The sequence below is a fragment of the Agelaius phoeniceus genome, chromosome 22 (genome assembly GCF_051311805.1).
Source record: "Agelaius phoeniceus isolate bAgePho1 chromosome 22, bAgePho1.hap1, whole genome shotgun sequence".
Taxonomy (NCBI): domain Eukaryota; kingdom Metazoa; phylum Chordata; class Aves; order Passeriformes; family Icteridae; genus Agelaius; species Agelaius phoeniceus.
In genome coordinates this window covers 2,797,057-2,811,292 of record NC_135286.1, presented here as the reverse complement: position 1 = coordinate 2,811,292, position 14,236 = coordinate 2,797,057, and the positions used below count along the sequence as shown (strand labels likewise).

Genomic DNA, 14,236 nt, shown 5'->3' with positions numbered 1-14,236 from the left:
TCCGTGTCCCCCCTGTGTCCCCCCCGTGTCCCCAGCCGCTGTCACTCCCCCCGTGTCCCCGCCGTGTCCCAGCCGCTGTCGCTCCTCCAGCGCTGCAGTTCCCTCGCTGTCCGCCAGGGGGCAGCCCCGCCCCGCCGCCCCCTCACGGCCGTGACCGGAACGGGCGGGGCCGGGCCCGGGTGAGCGGGGCCGGGGCCGGGGCCGGGGCCGGGCCCGGGTGAGCGGGGCCGGGCGGGGGTCCCTGCGGACCCGGGCGGGGGTCCCTGCGCGGCCCACGCGGGTCCCCATTCCCTGTGGCCATTGCTGAAGGCCCGGTGCGAGCGGGCCCGGCCGGTAACCGCCGGCAGGCATGTGGTCCGTGCTGTGGGCGGCCGTGCGCTCCAAGGCCCCGTACGTCACCTTCCCGGTGGCCTTCGTGGTGGGGCTGGTGGGCTCCCAGCTGGAGTGGTTCCTGCGAGGAGACCCCCCGGCCACGGCCCAGGAGGAGAAGAGCATCTCGGAGCAGCGGGAGGACCGCAAGCTGCAGGAGATCGTGGGCGAGGACCTGACCAAGGTGGTGAGCCTGAAGGACAAGCTGGAGTTCGCCCCTCGGGCCGTGCTCAACAGGAACCGGCCCGAAAAGAGTTAATAAAGGGTGATTTGGGCAAAGGCGGTGCCCTGGAGCTGGGGATCCCCTGACACCTGCACTGCTTCCACCAGCCTCCCTCCTGCACCTGCTGCTCCTCACCCTGCCGGGCCCTCCGGAGGGTCAGGTTTGCCACCCCATGGATTTGCTCAAGGTACCCAGAGCTCGGTGGCAGAGCGGGCAGGGAGCCGTGTGTGGAGATGGAGAGAGTCTGAAACTCCTCAGCTCTCACCAGGCCTGGCTCCTGCACCACAAAACACTCTCGGCCTGGTTCCATCTGTGTCTCCTCAGGTTTGATTTCTTCCATGGTGTGAAAGTAGAAGAAGTTTGGACCTGAGTGCCATGGGATGGGGTCAGGCTGACCGCCAGTGACAGGAAGAACTGCTGCCCTGCTTCCAGATCCCCTGTGGCTCTTGATGAACCCCAACACAGCCCCACGCCACAATGTGCTACAGCAGCCATGGAGCTCTCTGGGGACCCCCTCCCTGCATCATCCCACCCAGGAACGGTGACAGGGGGAGCTGAAAGTCTTGGTCCTGCTCCGTTGTGGTGCTCTGAGCGTGGTGATGTGTTGGGAATGGGGAGATCTCTGCCCTCTGCACAATAAACTTCTGTCAGTTCTCGGGCCTCTGTGTCTCCTGCATCAGCCCCAGCCCTGTCTCGGGGCATTTCTCTGCTCCCTGCATGTTCAAGAAGCAGCTGCTGCAGTGGGACAGATGCCATTGCTGTGCCTGGCCGGGCATTGGCAGCAGGGTGGTGGGCAGGAAGGAGGAGGAGGCACCAAATTCCCAGCCTGTGCTGTGGCTGTGCCTCCCTCCCGGCTCCCCCAGCTGCGTCATCTGCTTCCGTTTGACCTCTGTACCCCGAGGAGAAGGGCTGTGACAGCACAGGGTGGGTCCCAGGGGACGGGGGTCCCACTGGGGTGCTGAGCAGCGAGAGGCTGGCAGCAGGCACTGGCCGGTGTCCCCTCCAGGCTCAGGCATTGCTGGCACGGCAGGGACAAACCGCAGCCAGAGCTGCCTGAGCAGGGCCAGGGCCGGGGTTATCGCTGCCTCCTGCCTTGTTTTTTCCCGTGGTGCCTGAGCAAGGCCCCCGGCTCTGCCCCGGCCCGGCCTTCCCCTCCCGGGGACGATAAATCTGCGGTGCCGGTGCGAGCGCCGAGGTCAGCAGGCAGCAGCCAGCACTCACACCGCGCTGTGCTGTGCCCCGGGGCCATTCCTGCCCCGCTGACAGCTTTACTGCCCTGCTCCCGGCTCTGTTTGCTGCCCGAGCTCTGCCCTGGGCTGGACTGCTGCCCTCGGCTGGGCTCCTGGCCCACCGCCGCCGGGAACACTCTGACCTTTGCTGCGAGGGCAGCTGGGCCTCGGCAGAAGGTGCAGGAGGAGCCTGGGTGTGATTTAGAGCCTGTCCCAGCCCTGTGCCGCTGCCACCTCCCGCCAGCGCCCACCACGCTGTCCCCCTGGCAGGCTGGCACTGTCCCCTGAAGTAGCCCCTTCCCCTTTGTCTCCTGCTTTCCCAGCCATGCTGTGGGGTGACGGCTGTTCCCTATTGTGTGCTGTGGTGGGAATGGTCCTGTTCCTTCTCCCAGCTGGGACCAGCTCGGAAGCTGTCTGTGAAATGCCTTTGTTCACCCCGCGCCGGAGCGGCTCCCCCGGCTGTTTACAGCCCATTGATCCCCTCGTTCCCAGGCCCGGCCGGGCACAATCGGCCTTTGGGGGGGCCTCGCTGCCCCATTTCCTGCCCCATGCAGTGTCAGTCAGGGAGGCTGCTCCAGCACAGCGCTGGAGGGATGCCCCGGGCAAGGACTGAGCCCTGATGGTGACAGCTTGGGCATTGATGGCACCTGGCCGGCAGCGCCTGCCCTGCTCCCATCCCTGCCTGTGGCACTTCCAGATGTTTTCCGTGTGTCTGGGGATTCCCGTCCATCCGCCGGCATCGCTGCAGGTCTGTGGATTCCCGCAGGCGCTGGGACAGGGGTGAAGCCGCTTCCCTGACTCGTTGCCTTTTCTCCTAAGCCTCCAGTGCTGTAAACCCACCCTTCCTCCCATTGAATCCCAACAATGTGCCGCTTGGGAAGTGCCGGCGGGACAAGAATAGGAGCGGGCAGCTCTCAGGGCTAGAGCGAGCAGCCCTCACGGAGAGCCAGAGGAAGCTTTGCTGAATAAGCCATTATGGTAAAACCCTGCTCACAGCCACTCGCGTGCAAATGCTCGGTTTGGTGCAGGGGCTTTGTGATCCAGGCTGCTGTGGAAGCCCTGCCTGCAGTGAGCCTGTCCCCAGGCAAGGAGTCCCACACCTGGCCAAGAGGTCAGTGTTTGGTGTGAGAGCATCCTCCAGCTTCAGGGATGTCCCTGCATCCATGACTACATGGTGCCATGGATCAGGGGTTGAATCCAGCAGCCACAAGAACTCCAGGTCCCAGCCCAGCCTGTGGTGGCCGTACCCCGGGTTCCTAACTATCCTAGCTATCCTCTCAGCAGCCCTAGGAGGATGAATGGGGCTCAACCAAACACAAATCCAAAAGATCCTAGCCTTTTCTTCCATCTCCCACCTAGGCTGGAGAGCAACCATTATCATCTACAACCAGGGGCTCTTGGCATGGCCCGAGGGCAGCTGCAGCTTCCCCATGGACCCTCTGTCCTGCCCAGGTCCTGCATTGCTCCTGGAATCCATCATGAACAGCTCATGAGAGGAGGAGAGCTGGTTTCCTCAGGCAGGATGCTGGCAGCGAGCTGTGCCCCAGCTCACTGAGGGGACTGGGACAGCTGCTGTGCTGGGGGGACAGTGACATCCCCCTGGCCATCCGGAACACCTGGATGGCTGCTCTGGATGTCCGGTTAGATCAGAGCAGGGATGCTCCAGCTGGGGATCAGGTGACCCTGTGCTGGCATGGGGATGTGTGACCGTGTTCACTGGGGTCCCAGGATGAGGGAAGAGACGAGCATCTGACTCCATGTTTCAGAAGGCTGATTTATTATTTTATGATATATATTATATTAAAACTATCCTAAAAGAATAGAAGAAAGGATTTCATCAGAAGGCTGGCTAAGAATAGAAAAAGAAAGAATGGTAACAGAGGCTTGTGGCTTGGACAGAGAGTCCGAGCCAGCTGGGCTGTGATTGGCCATTAATTAGAAACAACCACATGAGCCCAATCCCAGATGCACCTGTTGCATTCCACAGCAGCAGATAACCATTGGTTACATTTTGTTCCTGAGGCCTCTCAGCTTCTCAGGAGGAAAAATCCTAAGGAAAGGATTTTCCATAAAAGATGTCTGTGACAGGGATGTCCCAAGGCCTGGAGTGATGCTGCTTTGTGAGGAAAGGAGCAGGGTGGGAGCTGGTGAGGAGAGCAGGGGCTGGCAGGGACTCACACTCTGGTGTCCCATCCTGGTGCAGTGCAGTGGCCCCAGGACACCCTGGACCTGTCCCCAGTGGGGTGACCCCGGGACACCCAGACCTTCCCAGAGCACGGCGTCCCCACAGCCCTGGGGCACAGCGGGTGCTCACCCCGGCTGTGCTGGAGAGCAAATAAAACATCCCTCAGCGTGTGTCCCACAGCCCCTGGAGACTTCTGCTCCCTCCCAGCCCAGGCTTTTCCCAGGCTCTGGTTTTGCCCTTTTTCGGAGAGCAGCCAAGTCTTTCCCAGCCTCCATGTCTCGCTTCCTGCTATGGCTCCCTCCATGCTGCTCCTGGAGGCTCCTTCTGTGGCCAGAAAAGGCCTTGAAGTGCCGTGGGAGAGGAGCAGCTCTGCTCTACACCAAGTCACGTCTCCCTTGAGCCATAGCTGGGGACAGCTACAGGGGAACATGTTCCCTTCCCATTCAGCCACAGGGGAACATGTTCCCTTCCCATTCTCTTCCCATCAATCCCCAATGAGGGGATCAATGGCTCTTCCTGCAGGTACAGCTCAGGCTTGATCCTCAGCACTCCAGGACCACTGTGGGTCCTTGTTTTTAGGCCACATGGATATTCCTATGCCACAAAAAGCCCCTGGCTCTGCTGGCAGCAGCCTCTGCTTGCCTGGCGTTGCATGAGGATGATGCCCTGAGCTGCTGGCAGGGTTAGGAGCCATGCCAGGGTGGGCACAGGGTGCTGGGCACTGCAGTCCTGGTGCCTCCACACAAGGAAACGGCCGGGGGTGAGCGACAATGTCAGGATGCAGCTATTGAGTGCATTTCCTCCCTCCTGCAGTTCTCACACAGGGCTGCATTGTCTGCCATGCCCGTGCATGGAGGGACCCTGGTGGAGGGCTAAATATAACCCCAGGGAGGAAGGGAGCTCTGTGGGGTTTGCTTTTCCTTCACTGTGCACCATTGGAAAGGGCAGGATTATTCCTGGTTTGGGGTTGCCCCAATGGTGGCTGCTGTGGGCACAGAGTGCTGGGGTCAGGGCTCTGTGCCTGGCCTGGGAGGATGCTCCTGACTGCTCCCACTCCCCCTGAGGACACACCTGGGCATTGACAGGGCCCTGTGGGCAGGTGTGGCCATGCTGTGGCCCTGCCTGGCACCCTCCTGCCCAGCTCTCTGCCCTTCTTCCCCCTCAGCTGTGATTCTGCTCCCACCTCGGCTCTTCCTGAGTGGGTCAGATTTAGACACTTGGTGTTTGCTGTATGCTGGGAAAGGTTAAAAATAAACTCCTTGGTGCTTGGCCAGCACCTCAGGCAGAGCCTTTCAGGCAGGACACTCCTCTGTCCCAGGCCATGGCAGAGCTGAGCATGGTGCCTGGCACAGACTGGTCCTAACTGGGAGGAGGGCAGAAACCTCCCTGCAGAGGAGCCCCAGGGCTGCTGGGGACTGTGACTGGCCTTAGACCAACATCCCCAGCAGGAATTGAGGTTCTGGGGAGTATGTGGTCCCTCCAGCACTGGCAGAGCTGCCTCAAAGTGTTTCCTAACTCTGGGGGTGCCCATGGGAGCCCCTCACTGTGCCGACATGGGGCTCAGCATCATCATCCAGGGCCGGCTGTTGGGGGAGCGAGTGCCGTTCCCACAAGGGACCGGAGGGAGCTGTTGACTCAGGAGGGAGTGTGGAGGTGTGAGAAATGCCCGTCTGGCCTCTGTCTATCCCCGGGCTGTGCCAAAGGGCTCAGCCTGGGCTCTTATCAGCTCCAAACTTTTATTTGCCTAAGGGCTGCCCACCCACCTTCTGGGAGGCTGCTGCCAACCCCAGCCCCGCTGCTGCCCCCTCCCCAGCCCGGCCCGCAGGTAAACCCCTGGCTGTTGTTGTTGGCAGCACGTCCCGGCGGCGAGGGGGTCGCTGCAGCTGCCCCGAGGCACTTTGTCACAACACGGGAACAATGGTGGGACACGGAGCTGTGTTTGTGCAGCGCCTGGGCACTGCATTATCCAGGCAAGGGGATTGGGGGGGGGGGGGTCTCGGCTGTCCTGTTTTCCACCTTGCAGGGTCGCTAGGAAAAGCGTGATGCTCCCTCTGTGCCAACAAAAACAGGAGTCCAGGAGAGGGGAGGTGACCCGGGGACACGGTGGTGGGTAAACATGGCATGGCTGCTCTGTTCCCTTTCACTCCTTTTCCTCCTGACCCAGCACACCAGGCTGCTCCCCCCAGAGCTGCAGGGCTGGTACCTGGGGAGCACTGGGATGTGCCCCCCATTGTGCTGGGGTGGCCTGGCAGGTCCCAATTGGGCAACACTGGGAGCATGGCAGGCTCCTTCCACAGCAGATCTACCCCAGCATCCTCCAGGAGGGCACAGGCAAGAGCTGGGAGCCGTTGATGTGCCCAGACCCCACCCCAGGGGGTTTCACCCCCCTCATCCCCAGCAGGGAGGAAGCCAAGGGTGGGCTTGGCTCCCAGCCCAAGGGCAGCATAGCTGGGTGCCTCCCTCCTCATTTCCTCCAGTGGCCGATGGCAATGATACTGCCCCATATCACCCATATTTCATTTTCTCCAGGGTATTTTTAGCCTGTCCCACCCTCACTGGAGAGGCTTTTGACAGAGAGCAGGCTCTGCTCTGGCCTAGCTTGGCTGGGGAAACTAAACAACAGCCCCAGCCACATTGTGTGCCTTTATCTGTGGCTCATTTCCACCTATTATGCAGCCACGAGCAGCTCTATGGCCTCTGCTGGGTTTATCTGCAGTGGAGGGAGAGGGGCTGAGCTCTGCTTTGGGCCACCATGAGCCTGGGACGTGACAGTTCTGTCAAAACCCTGAGTTAAGGCTGGCCTCAGGGGGACAGGAGGCCACAGCAGGGAGGGTTGTGCTTTCAGTGGGTGAGTGGCACCCACAGCATAACTGGGTGTTTGCTTTCCCCTTCACCCCAGAGGACAGCATTTCCCCCTCCTCAGCTCCAACCCCTCACCTGCCCTCTCAGAGGCAGCTGGAGGCTGCAGGAAGCACAGTCACACCTCCTTCACTTTTTCTCATTCATCCAACTTTATTCAACAAGATGCAACACAGAATCTGCCAGGGGAAGGGAAACAGTGCTGAGGGCAGTGCCCACACCCCAGTGCCCTCACATCTGGGTCACACAGGACCTGCAGCCCCTTGGTCACAGCAGGACAATCCTCTCACACCATCAGTGGGCTGGGGAAATGAGGGTGACAGCTCCTGTGACAACAGATTGTCCTTCCAGTCCCCCCTCCCCAGCCCCTCAGCCCACAGCAGGAGATGACTAGTGCAAAGTAATAAAAACCCCAAAACTATCAGGTGCTGGGCTGATTCCTTCCTAAACCCCACAGGGCTCCAAGGCACATGGCCAGGCTGGACACAGCTCCCCAAAGTCCCTGCAAACTGCACCTTTAAGGCAGAAACTCCATGCTCAGCCCAGCAGGTTAAAAATAACTTAAAGGCACACATCCCATGGGAAAGAGCCCAGGGCTGGGAGGGGAGGAACTCACACTCCTCGGTCACCCACAGTGACCCAGGGATCTGCTGGTGACAACAGAGCTGGCTTAACCCCTCCGTGTCCCATGGGGAGGGGGCAGCTTGTGCAGCAAGCCCTGGGCAGGTGCCAGGGCCTCTGGAACGGGATGGGGCTGGTGGCCAGGGTCAGTCAGCGCTGCCCCAGCCCAGCTTTTCCTGGCAGTCCCCAGCTCAGCCTGCTCCGTGTGGAGGCTGCAGACGAGCAGCTTCCCACGGCTGCGCTCCTGGCTCTGGGGTCTGGCTGAACCGCAGCTCCCAATGGCCAGCAGCCTCCAGCCATGCCTTGGGGACAGCCTGTTCCACGGCGTGGCTCCAGGCCTTTCTCCCTTTCCCACGGCAAGGCACACAGGACACGCTGTCCCGGGGAACTTCGTGCAGTTTCCTTCCTTGCAGGGTCTGTGGGGGAAACCGGCGAGAGCTCCACGGCCGTGCTCCCGAGCGTCCCATCCCAGTCCCAGGGCGGGCAGGTCTCTGGAGCCTCCGGAGGGGAATGTGTACAGCACAGAACCGGGCAGGAGGCAGCTGCCTGCCCACAGCCAGCACCTTCGCAGGCACAAGGGACCGAGGAGTGTCCCCCTGCAGGCCGGGGCCAGCCCGGCACTACACGTACTGCTTTTTGGAGGCTGAGCTCCCGGGCCGGCTGCCCGGCTTCTCCTCCGGGGCGGAGGCTTCAGCAGCCCCGGGGGCGTAGGGGTCCGACAGGGGCCTGCTGCCACCGCCCAGGGCCAGGTTCTCCTCGTTGCGGTAGTTGGCCCAGTTCTGCTCGCTGGAGAGCTTGTTGTAGGTCTGGTAGGAGGGTGCGTGGCTCTCGGCCATGGGCAGGAAGGGGTAGTGCTTGGGAGAGTAGGGACTGGAGACCATGTCATCCACAAAGGTGTCCTGGCTCGGTCCAGCTGGCCCTGACACTTTCTTGATGTTGCTAAGGAGGCTCTTGCAGCAGAGGTGGAAGAGCTCCAGGAGGTTCAGGATTAAGGAGATCAGGCCCATCACCAGCATGAAGATGATGAAGATGCTCTTCTCGGTGGGGCGGGAGATGAAGCAGTCCACCTGATGGGGGCAGGGGTCCCTCTTGCACACGTAGCGGGGCACCATGGAGAAGCCATACAGGTACCACTGGCCCACGAGGAAACCGGCCTCAAAGATGCTCTTGCAGATGACGCTGGTGATGTACGTCCACATCAGCGCCCCTCGGATCTTGAGCCGCCCGCTCTCTGTCACGTAGATCTTGGACATCTTCTTCTCCAGGGCTGCCAGGGCCTGCTCGATCTTGGGGTCCTTGCTGTGCATAGCCCGAAGGTCGCTCTCCTGCTTCTTCAGCTTCTCCTCCTTGCGGGAGAGATAGACAACGTGGCCCAGGTAAATCAGGGTCGGGGTGCTGACAAAGAGGAACTGCAGCACCCAGTAGCGGATGTGGGAGATGGGGAAGGCTTTGTCGTAGCAGACGTTGGTGCAGCCCGGCTGCTTGGTGTTACACACGAAATCCGACTGCTCATCCCCCCACACGGACTCCCCGGCCAGGCCCAGGATGAGGATGCGGAAGATGAAGAGCACGGTGAGCCAGATCTTCCCGATCACCGTTGAATGCTCCTGGACTTGGTCCAGCAGTTTCTGCAGGAATTCCCAGTCACCCATCTTCTAGGAACCCTTTGCCTCTGTCAGCAGAGAGAAGACAGCAGCCACGTCAGTGCCCTGTTCCCATGCTGGGGAGCACAGGGCAGATGTGACCACCCAAACCCTGCTTTTTCAGGATATAGCTGCTCTGCGGAGTGTCCCAGCAAACCCTCTGAGGAACATCCCACTTCTGAGGGAGGGAGGGTTCCAGGCAGCATTTAGGAGCCCCAGAGGGCTCCTCCTACACGGTGCAGGAACAGGGAGCTGGGAGAGACAGGGATTCTCCCCTCCCAGCGGCACCCACAGCTCCTTGTGGCTCTCGAGGCCCCTCTGGGGACAGCTCGCACCCACAGTGGGGCTTTGGGGCTGCCCAGGGAGCTCAGGGCACCTGAGAGGAGGCACCGTGGGGGCTCACGAATTTGCTGCTGCCTTGGATTTCCCAAAAAGCAGAAAGCAGGATGGTCTAGTGGGGAAGCACAATCCCTTGGGGTACAGCTGCCACCCCGATGCCTATTCAGGGCTCACCCCAAACTGAACGGCCAGCCCCTCAGTATCTCCCTTGCTGCGGGGCGATGGACACCCAGCCCCAGTCCCCTCCCATGGCCAGGGGATCCCCAGCACCGCTCACCACCCTGCTGCCACTCCCGGGACTCTGGGCAGCCAAGCCCGGCTGTGAGGGAGGGACAGAGCGGCCGCAGCCCCGGCTCCTCATTAACCGCTGCTAATTTAGCACAGAAGTGCCGGCTGTGTCGCTAAAGGAACCCCCGGCAGCGGTGGGGTGCCCTGTTCCCAGCACGGTATCTCCGAGCGGTCCCGGTGTCTCCGAGCGGTCCCGGTGTCCCCGAGCGGTCCCGGTGTCCCCGCGGTGCCCGCACTCACCTCCGCCGCGCCGGGCACGTCCCGCGGGACTTGGGCCGCGCTGAGTGAGAGGGGTCGGCCCGGGTGGCTCCGCTTATTCGGGGCCCGGGGAAGCCGGAGGAGGAGCGTGGGCAGGAAACTGGGGGCCGGGGCTTAGCACCGGGCCGGGCCGAGCTGCAGGTGTGCGGGCCGCCCCCTCCCGCGGCCCCCGGAGCAGGGGGCGGCCCCGGCGGGCGGGGCGGGGGCGGCCGGACCCGTCGGGGCCGAAGCTGGGGGGGAACGGTGGAAGCTCGGGTGCCTCTCACACTCTCGTCTACGGCTGCGGGTCCGCCACTGGGCAAAGCCGCCGAGCCAGAGACCCCGGGATGCTCCGTCCGTTCCCCGCCGGTGTCCCGGGGATGTTCCGTCCTTGCCCGCCCCGCCCGGACCGCGGCTATGGCGCTCGTGGTTTGCCCCCGAGGGTCCGTGCGGCGCGGCGGGCGCTGGGTGGTGCTGGAGCCCCACCGGAGCCCGGCTGCGGTCCCGCATCCCGCCGGTTCCCGGGATGAACCGCACCGTGCCTGGCCCCCATCCCGTATCCCGCAGGATCCCGGGCTGAGCCCCACCGGAGCCCGGCATGAACCCAACCGGTGCCTGGCCCCCATCCCTTATCCCGCAGGCTCCCGGGCTGAGCCCCACCGGAGCCCAGCCCCACCGGAGTCCCGCATCCCGCCGGTTCCCGGGATGAACTGCACCGTTCCTGGCCCCATCCCGTATCCCGCAGGCTCCCGGGCTGAGCCCCACCAGAGCCCAGCTGTGATCCCGTATCCCGTCGGTTCTCGGGATGAGCCCCACCGGAGCCCGGCCGGGAAGTCCCGCGCAGGTTCCAGACAGAGTTTTGCTGTCGGGGCTCTCAGCACACCCCGGTGCGGCTGTGAAACGCGGGCGAGCCGAGCGGGGCTGGGAACAGCCGACCCTTTGCTAGTGCTGCTTAAGGAGAGATTAAATGGAAATCATTTCTATTTATTGTAATATTTATCAAGGTTTAGTAAATAATTGATGCTCATCCCTCCTTGATTTCCTTGGGGGCCAGCGTGAGGTTCTGCTGAATTAAAGTTTAACGATGCGTGACAAGCTGGGAGAGGCGGAACGGGCGGACGTGAGCTCGGCTGTGGGCTCGACCAATGCCCAGCTCAGACAGATGAGAAGGACCTGGCTGCACGCTCCTGAGGAACCTCTGCAAATCCATGTCTTCTGCCCTCACCAGTCCCCCAATTTCCAGCATGCAGAGCAGATTTTGGTGTCTCCAAACACGACATTTATTGAATTTTTGGATCCGTAGCTTGTGCCAGGTGTGATGTGCATCTGAGGTGAGGGGGGACACAGAGGCACCAAGAGAAGCAGCAGAGCCAGCAAAGGCTTTTGGGCAAGACACGGCTTGGTGCTTGTGTGAGCCAAGGGGGAGAAATAGCAAACTGGGCAAACTGGGCCAGCAGAACAGTTGCCAACAAACTGGAGCCCTGGTCCTCTGTCATTACTTTGGGTGCATGAAGAGAGCTCTGGCCACGGAGCCCAGAATTCCTTTGGTTTCTTGGTACAAAAGAAAGCAGTGCATGAGTCACAGCTCTTCACGGTGAGCTGGGAGGACTGGCATGCACTGGGTGACACCAGCCCTGGCTGGGCACCAGCTGGGGGCACTCACACCCAGCATGGGAACAGCAGAGCTGCAGGACCCAAGAGAAGCTCTGGACACAGGGAGGATCTGCGTGCTGCTGTGATGTCCATGCTTGTGGCACTGCCACCTGCAGAGCTCCAGGGCTGCCCCTGCCTTACCTGTGTCTGCTCAGGCACCCGTGGGTCTCTCTCCAGGGACATTACTTTGTTGGGTTTAGACAGTTTTCACACAGGTCGACTCTTGAGGGTTCAGGGATTTGCCAGGCTGGAAAAGCCAAGTTGAGGGGAATGTGAACCAGCTGGGATGGGTGAGGTCACAGCTCTTCTCCTCTGTGGGAAGAACAGACACCCTCAGTCATGGCCACAGGCAGCCAGCACCCACCTGCCACCGAGCGTGTCCACACCACTGGGACAGCCGGGGATGTGCCCGTGGTCCCAAGCAGGAGAGTTCCCATGGATGTGTCCCCCTCCCCTTACAGCCACTGAGGTCCTGGTTGAAGAGTCTGGTGGTGACCCGTGGTGCCAACCATCCCTGGCACATACCAGGACACTTCTTCCCCCACCACCCTTCCCAGCACCCCTCAGAGAGCAGTCAGGGCTGCCACACACCTAGGCTGGGACTTGCTGTCCTTCTCCTCTGACTTGACGTGGCAGTGGCAGGTGGAGGCCTTGCTGTAGCTGACGGAGCGCTTGGTGGATTTCCTCCACTTCCTTGTCCTCTGGACAACTCGCTTGAAGATGAGGTAGAAGATCTCACAGACGGTGAGGATGATGCAGATGGAGGAGGCTCCAACCATGAAATAGGTGAAGACCCTTTTCTCGGTTGGCCGAGCGATGTAGCAGTCCACGGTGTTGGGACAGGGATCCACGTTGGTGCACTTGACCAGCCGTGGCAAATCGAAGCTGTCCCACATCTTGTGGAGGAGGTAGAGGAACAGGATCTCTATGATGAGCTTGAAGAAGAGGCTGAACAGGTAGGTCCACCACAGCCCGCCGTGCTTCTTGCCCGTGTTGCTGTAGAGCTTGGGGCAATTCTCTCCGTTCTTCTCCCGGTTCTTCCTCTCGCGGTCCTCCCGGTAGGCCACGTGCATGATGACCAGGAGGGAAGGACAAGTGACAAAGATGAGCTGCAGGGCCCAGAGGCGGATGTGGGAGACGGGGAAGAAGTGGTCATAGCACACGTTGGTGCAGCCCGGCTGCCGCGTGTTGCAGTCAAAGTCCTTCTGCTCATCACCCCAGACCTTCTCGGCCGCCACCACGTAGACCAGCACACGGAAGACAAAGACCATGGAGAGCCAGATGCGGCTGAAGGCTGTGGAGTACTTGTTGACCCCGCTGAGCAGCCCCTGCAGCGTTTTCCAATCCATGGCAGCTGAGGGAGACCAGAGTCACCCAACCTGGAGAGGCAGAAGGAGCAATGGAGGCACCGCTGGGGCTGCACATCTCTCGCTGCACTAACTCTCACTGACCTCTGAACCCTCTCCCCCAGCACATTACACTCATCTAGGATGGGGGCTCTTCACCCCTGCAGACAGTAAAGCCCATCCTCACACTCCTGGTGACAGAGGTGACTCAATCGCTCTGCACTTCCTTCTGACAGAGCCTTTGCTGTCAGGGATGAGCCACCCAGCCAAGTCCCTGCCACCAGCTCTGTGCCTGATTGTGTGTGCTGGTGCAAACTGGCAGCACGACTGCTGGAGCAGGCCAGGATCACCAGCCAAAGGGGAAATGGCTGCTCCTGTCCCAGCTGGTGTGCTGGCACATGCCAGGGACCTGTTTTCTGTCTCACAGGTGATACCTGAGGCAGCCCAAACAGAGGTGACAGTGGGGCTGCAGAAAGTGAGAGTCCGTGTGTGTCACAGTCCGTGTGTGTCACAGTCTGTGTGTGTCACAGTCTGTGTGTGTCACCCTGGCCAGCGCTCTGCTCCTGCTCCGGCAGCAATGCCGGAGGTGCCGATGGCCAAACCGGCTCTGCAGCTCAGCCTGGGGCTGCCCTGTGTGAGGAGGGAGACATGCTAAGCCTGACCTGGAGCTTTACTGCACCTGGATTTACAAACCCAGGTGGTTTTTACAACCCTCTGGGCTGTGAAGGTGTCTGCCCTGGCAAAGGGATTCACAGAACACTGGGTGTCTCCCACTTTTAAGGAATTGCTGCTGCCTCTTGCCCACCCAGTGCCTTCCAAGACGTACCTGGAGGAGGCTCAGGCTCCTTCCCCGCTCACCGGGGGCTGTGGGGTGGGGAGTGTCCAGCACGGGGCATAGCCAGGGCACGATGGCAGAGTGGAGATCAGGGTCCTCTCATCCACTGCACTGCGGTGTCCCAGGGCTGTGGGGTGGAACAGAACCTGGAGCACTGCCTGGAGCCCATGGAACACTCTGGGACCCTGTCCTTGGCCAGGGCCACCCCACAGAAAACCCTGAACCTGTGGCTGTGCTCCCACACTTCTGGCCCAGGGACGCACCAGGAAGGGTGGCTGGGCTGAGTGGCCCCAGGCTGGGGTCCCTGGGGTCCCATGTGCCAAGTGCCAGGGCTGTGCCTCTGCCCATGCCCACACACCTTCGCTCACCACCCTGTCTGGAACCAGATCTTCCTCCCTAGCAAACCCTT

General features: G+C 61.5%; 3 protein-coding genes across 3 annotated transcripts; 1 reads left to right on the top strand and 2 right to left on the bottom strand.

Annotated features, from left to right (window-relative positions):
• The first annotated feature begins 147 nt into the window (after positions 1-147).
• SMIM12 (small integral membrane protein 12) lies at positions 148-1,245 on the top strand. Its single transcript, XM_054648246.2, has 2 exons — positions 148-779; positions 917-1,245. The coding sequence occupies exon 1, from the start codon at positions 350-352 to the stop codon at positions 626-628; it is 279 nt and encodes a 92-aa protein (XP_054504221.1). The 5' UTR covers positions 148-349; the 3' UTR covers positions 629-779; positions 917-1,245.
• Positions 1,246-7,014: 5,769 nt separating this feature from the next.
• Positions 7,015-10,359, bottom strand: GJA4 (gap junction protein alpha 4). The gene is made up of 2 exons (XM_054648297.2): positions 9,997-10,359; positions 7,015-9,158 (listed from the first exon to the last, which is right to left on the bottom strand). The coding sequence occupies exon 2, from the start codon at positions 9,136-9,138 to the stop codon at positions 8,107-8,109; it is 1,032 nt and encodes a 343-aa protein (XP_054504272.2). The 5' UTR covers positions 9,139-9,158; positions 9,997-10,359; the 3' UTR covers positions 7,015-8,106.
• A 1,850-nt stretch (positions 10,360-12,209) lies between these two features.
• GJB3 (gap junction protein beta 3) lies at positions 12,210-12,995 on the bottom strand. Its single transcript, XM_054648358.2, has one exon. The coding sequence runs from the start codon at positions 12,993-12,995 to the stop codon at positions 12,210-12,212; it is 786 nt and encodes a 261-aa protein (XP_054504333.1).
• Between the last annotated feature and the right edge of the window lie 1,241 nt (positions 12,996-14,236).

Excerpts from the sequence above, each read along its gene's own strand:
- SMIM12 (XM_054648246.2), top strand. The coding sequence starts at position 350 with ATGTGGTCCGTGCTGTGGGCGGCCGTGCGCTCCAAGGCCCCGTACGTC.
- GJA4 (XM_054648297.2), bottom strand. The coding sequence starts at position 9,138 with ATGGGTGACTGGGAATTCCTGCAGAAACTGCTGGACCAAGTCCAGGAG.
- GJB3 (XM_054648358.2), bottom strand. The coding sequence starts at position 12,995 with ATGGATTGGAAAACGCTGCAGGGGCTGCTCAGCGGGGTCAACAAGTAC.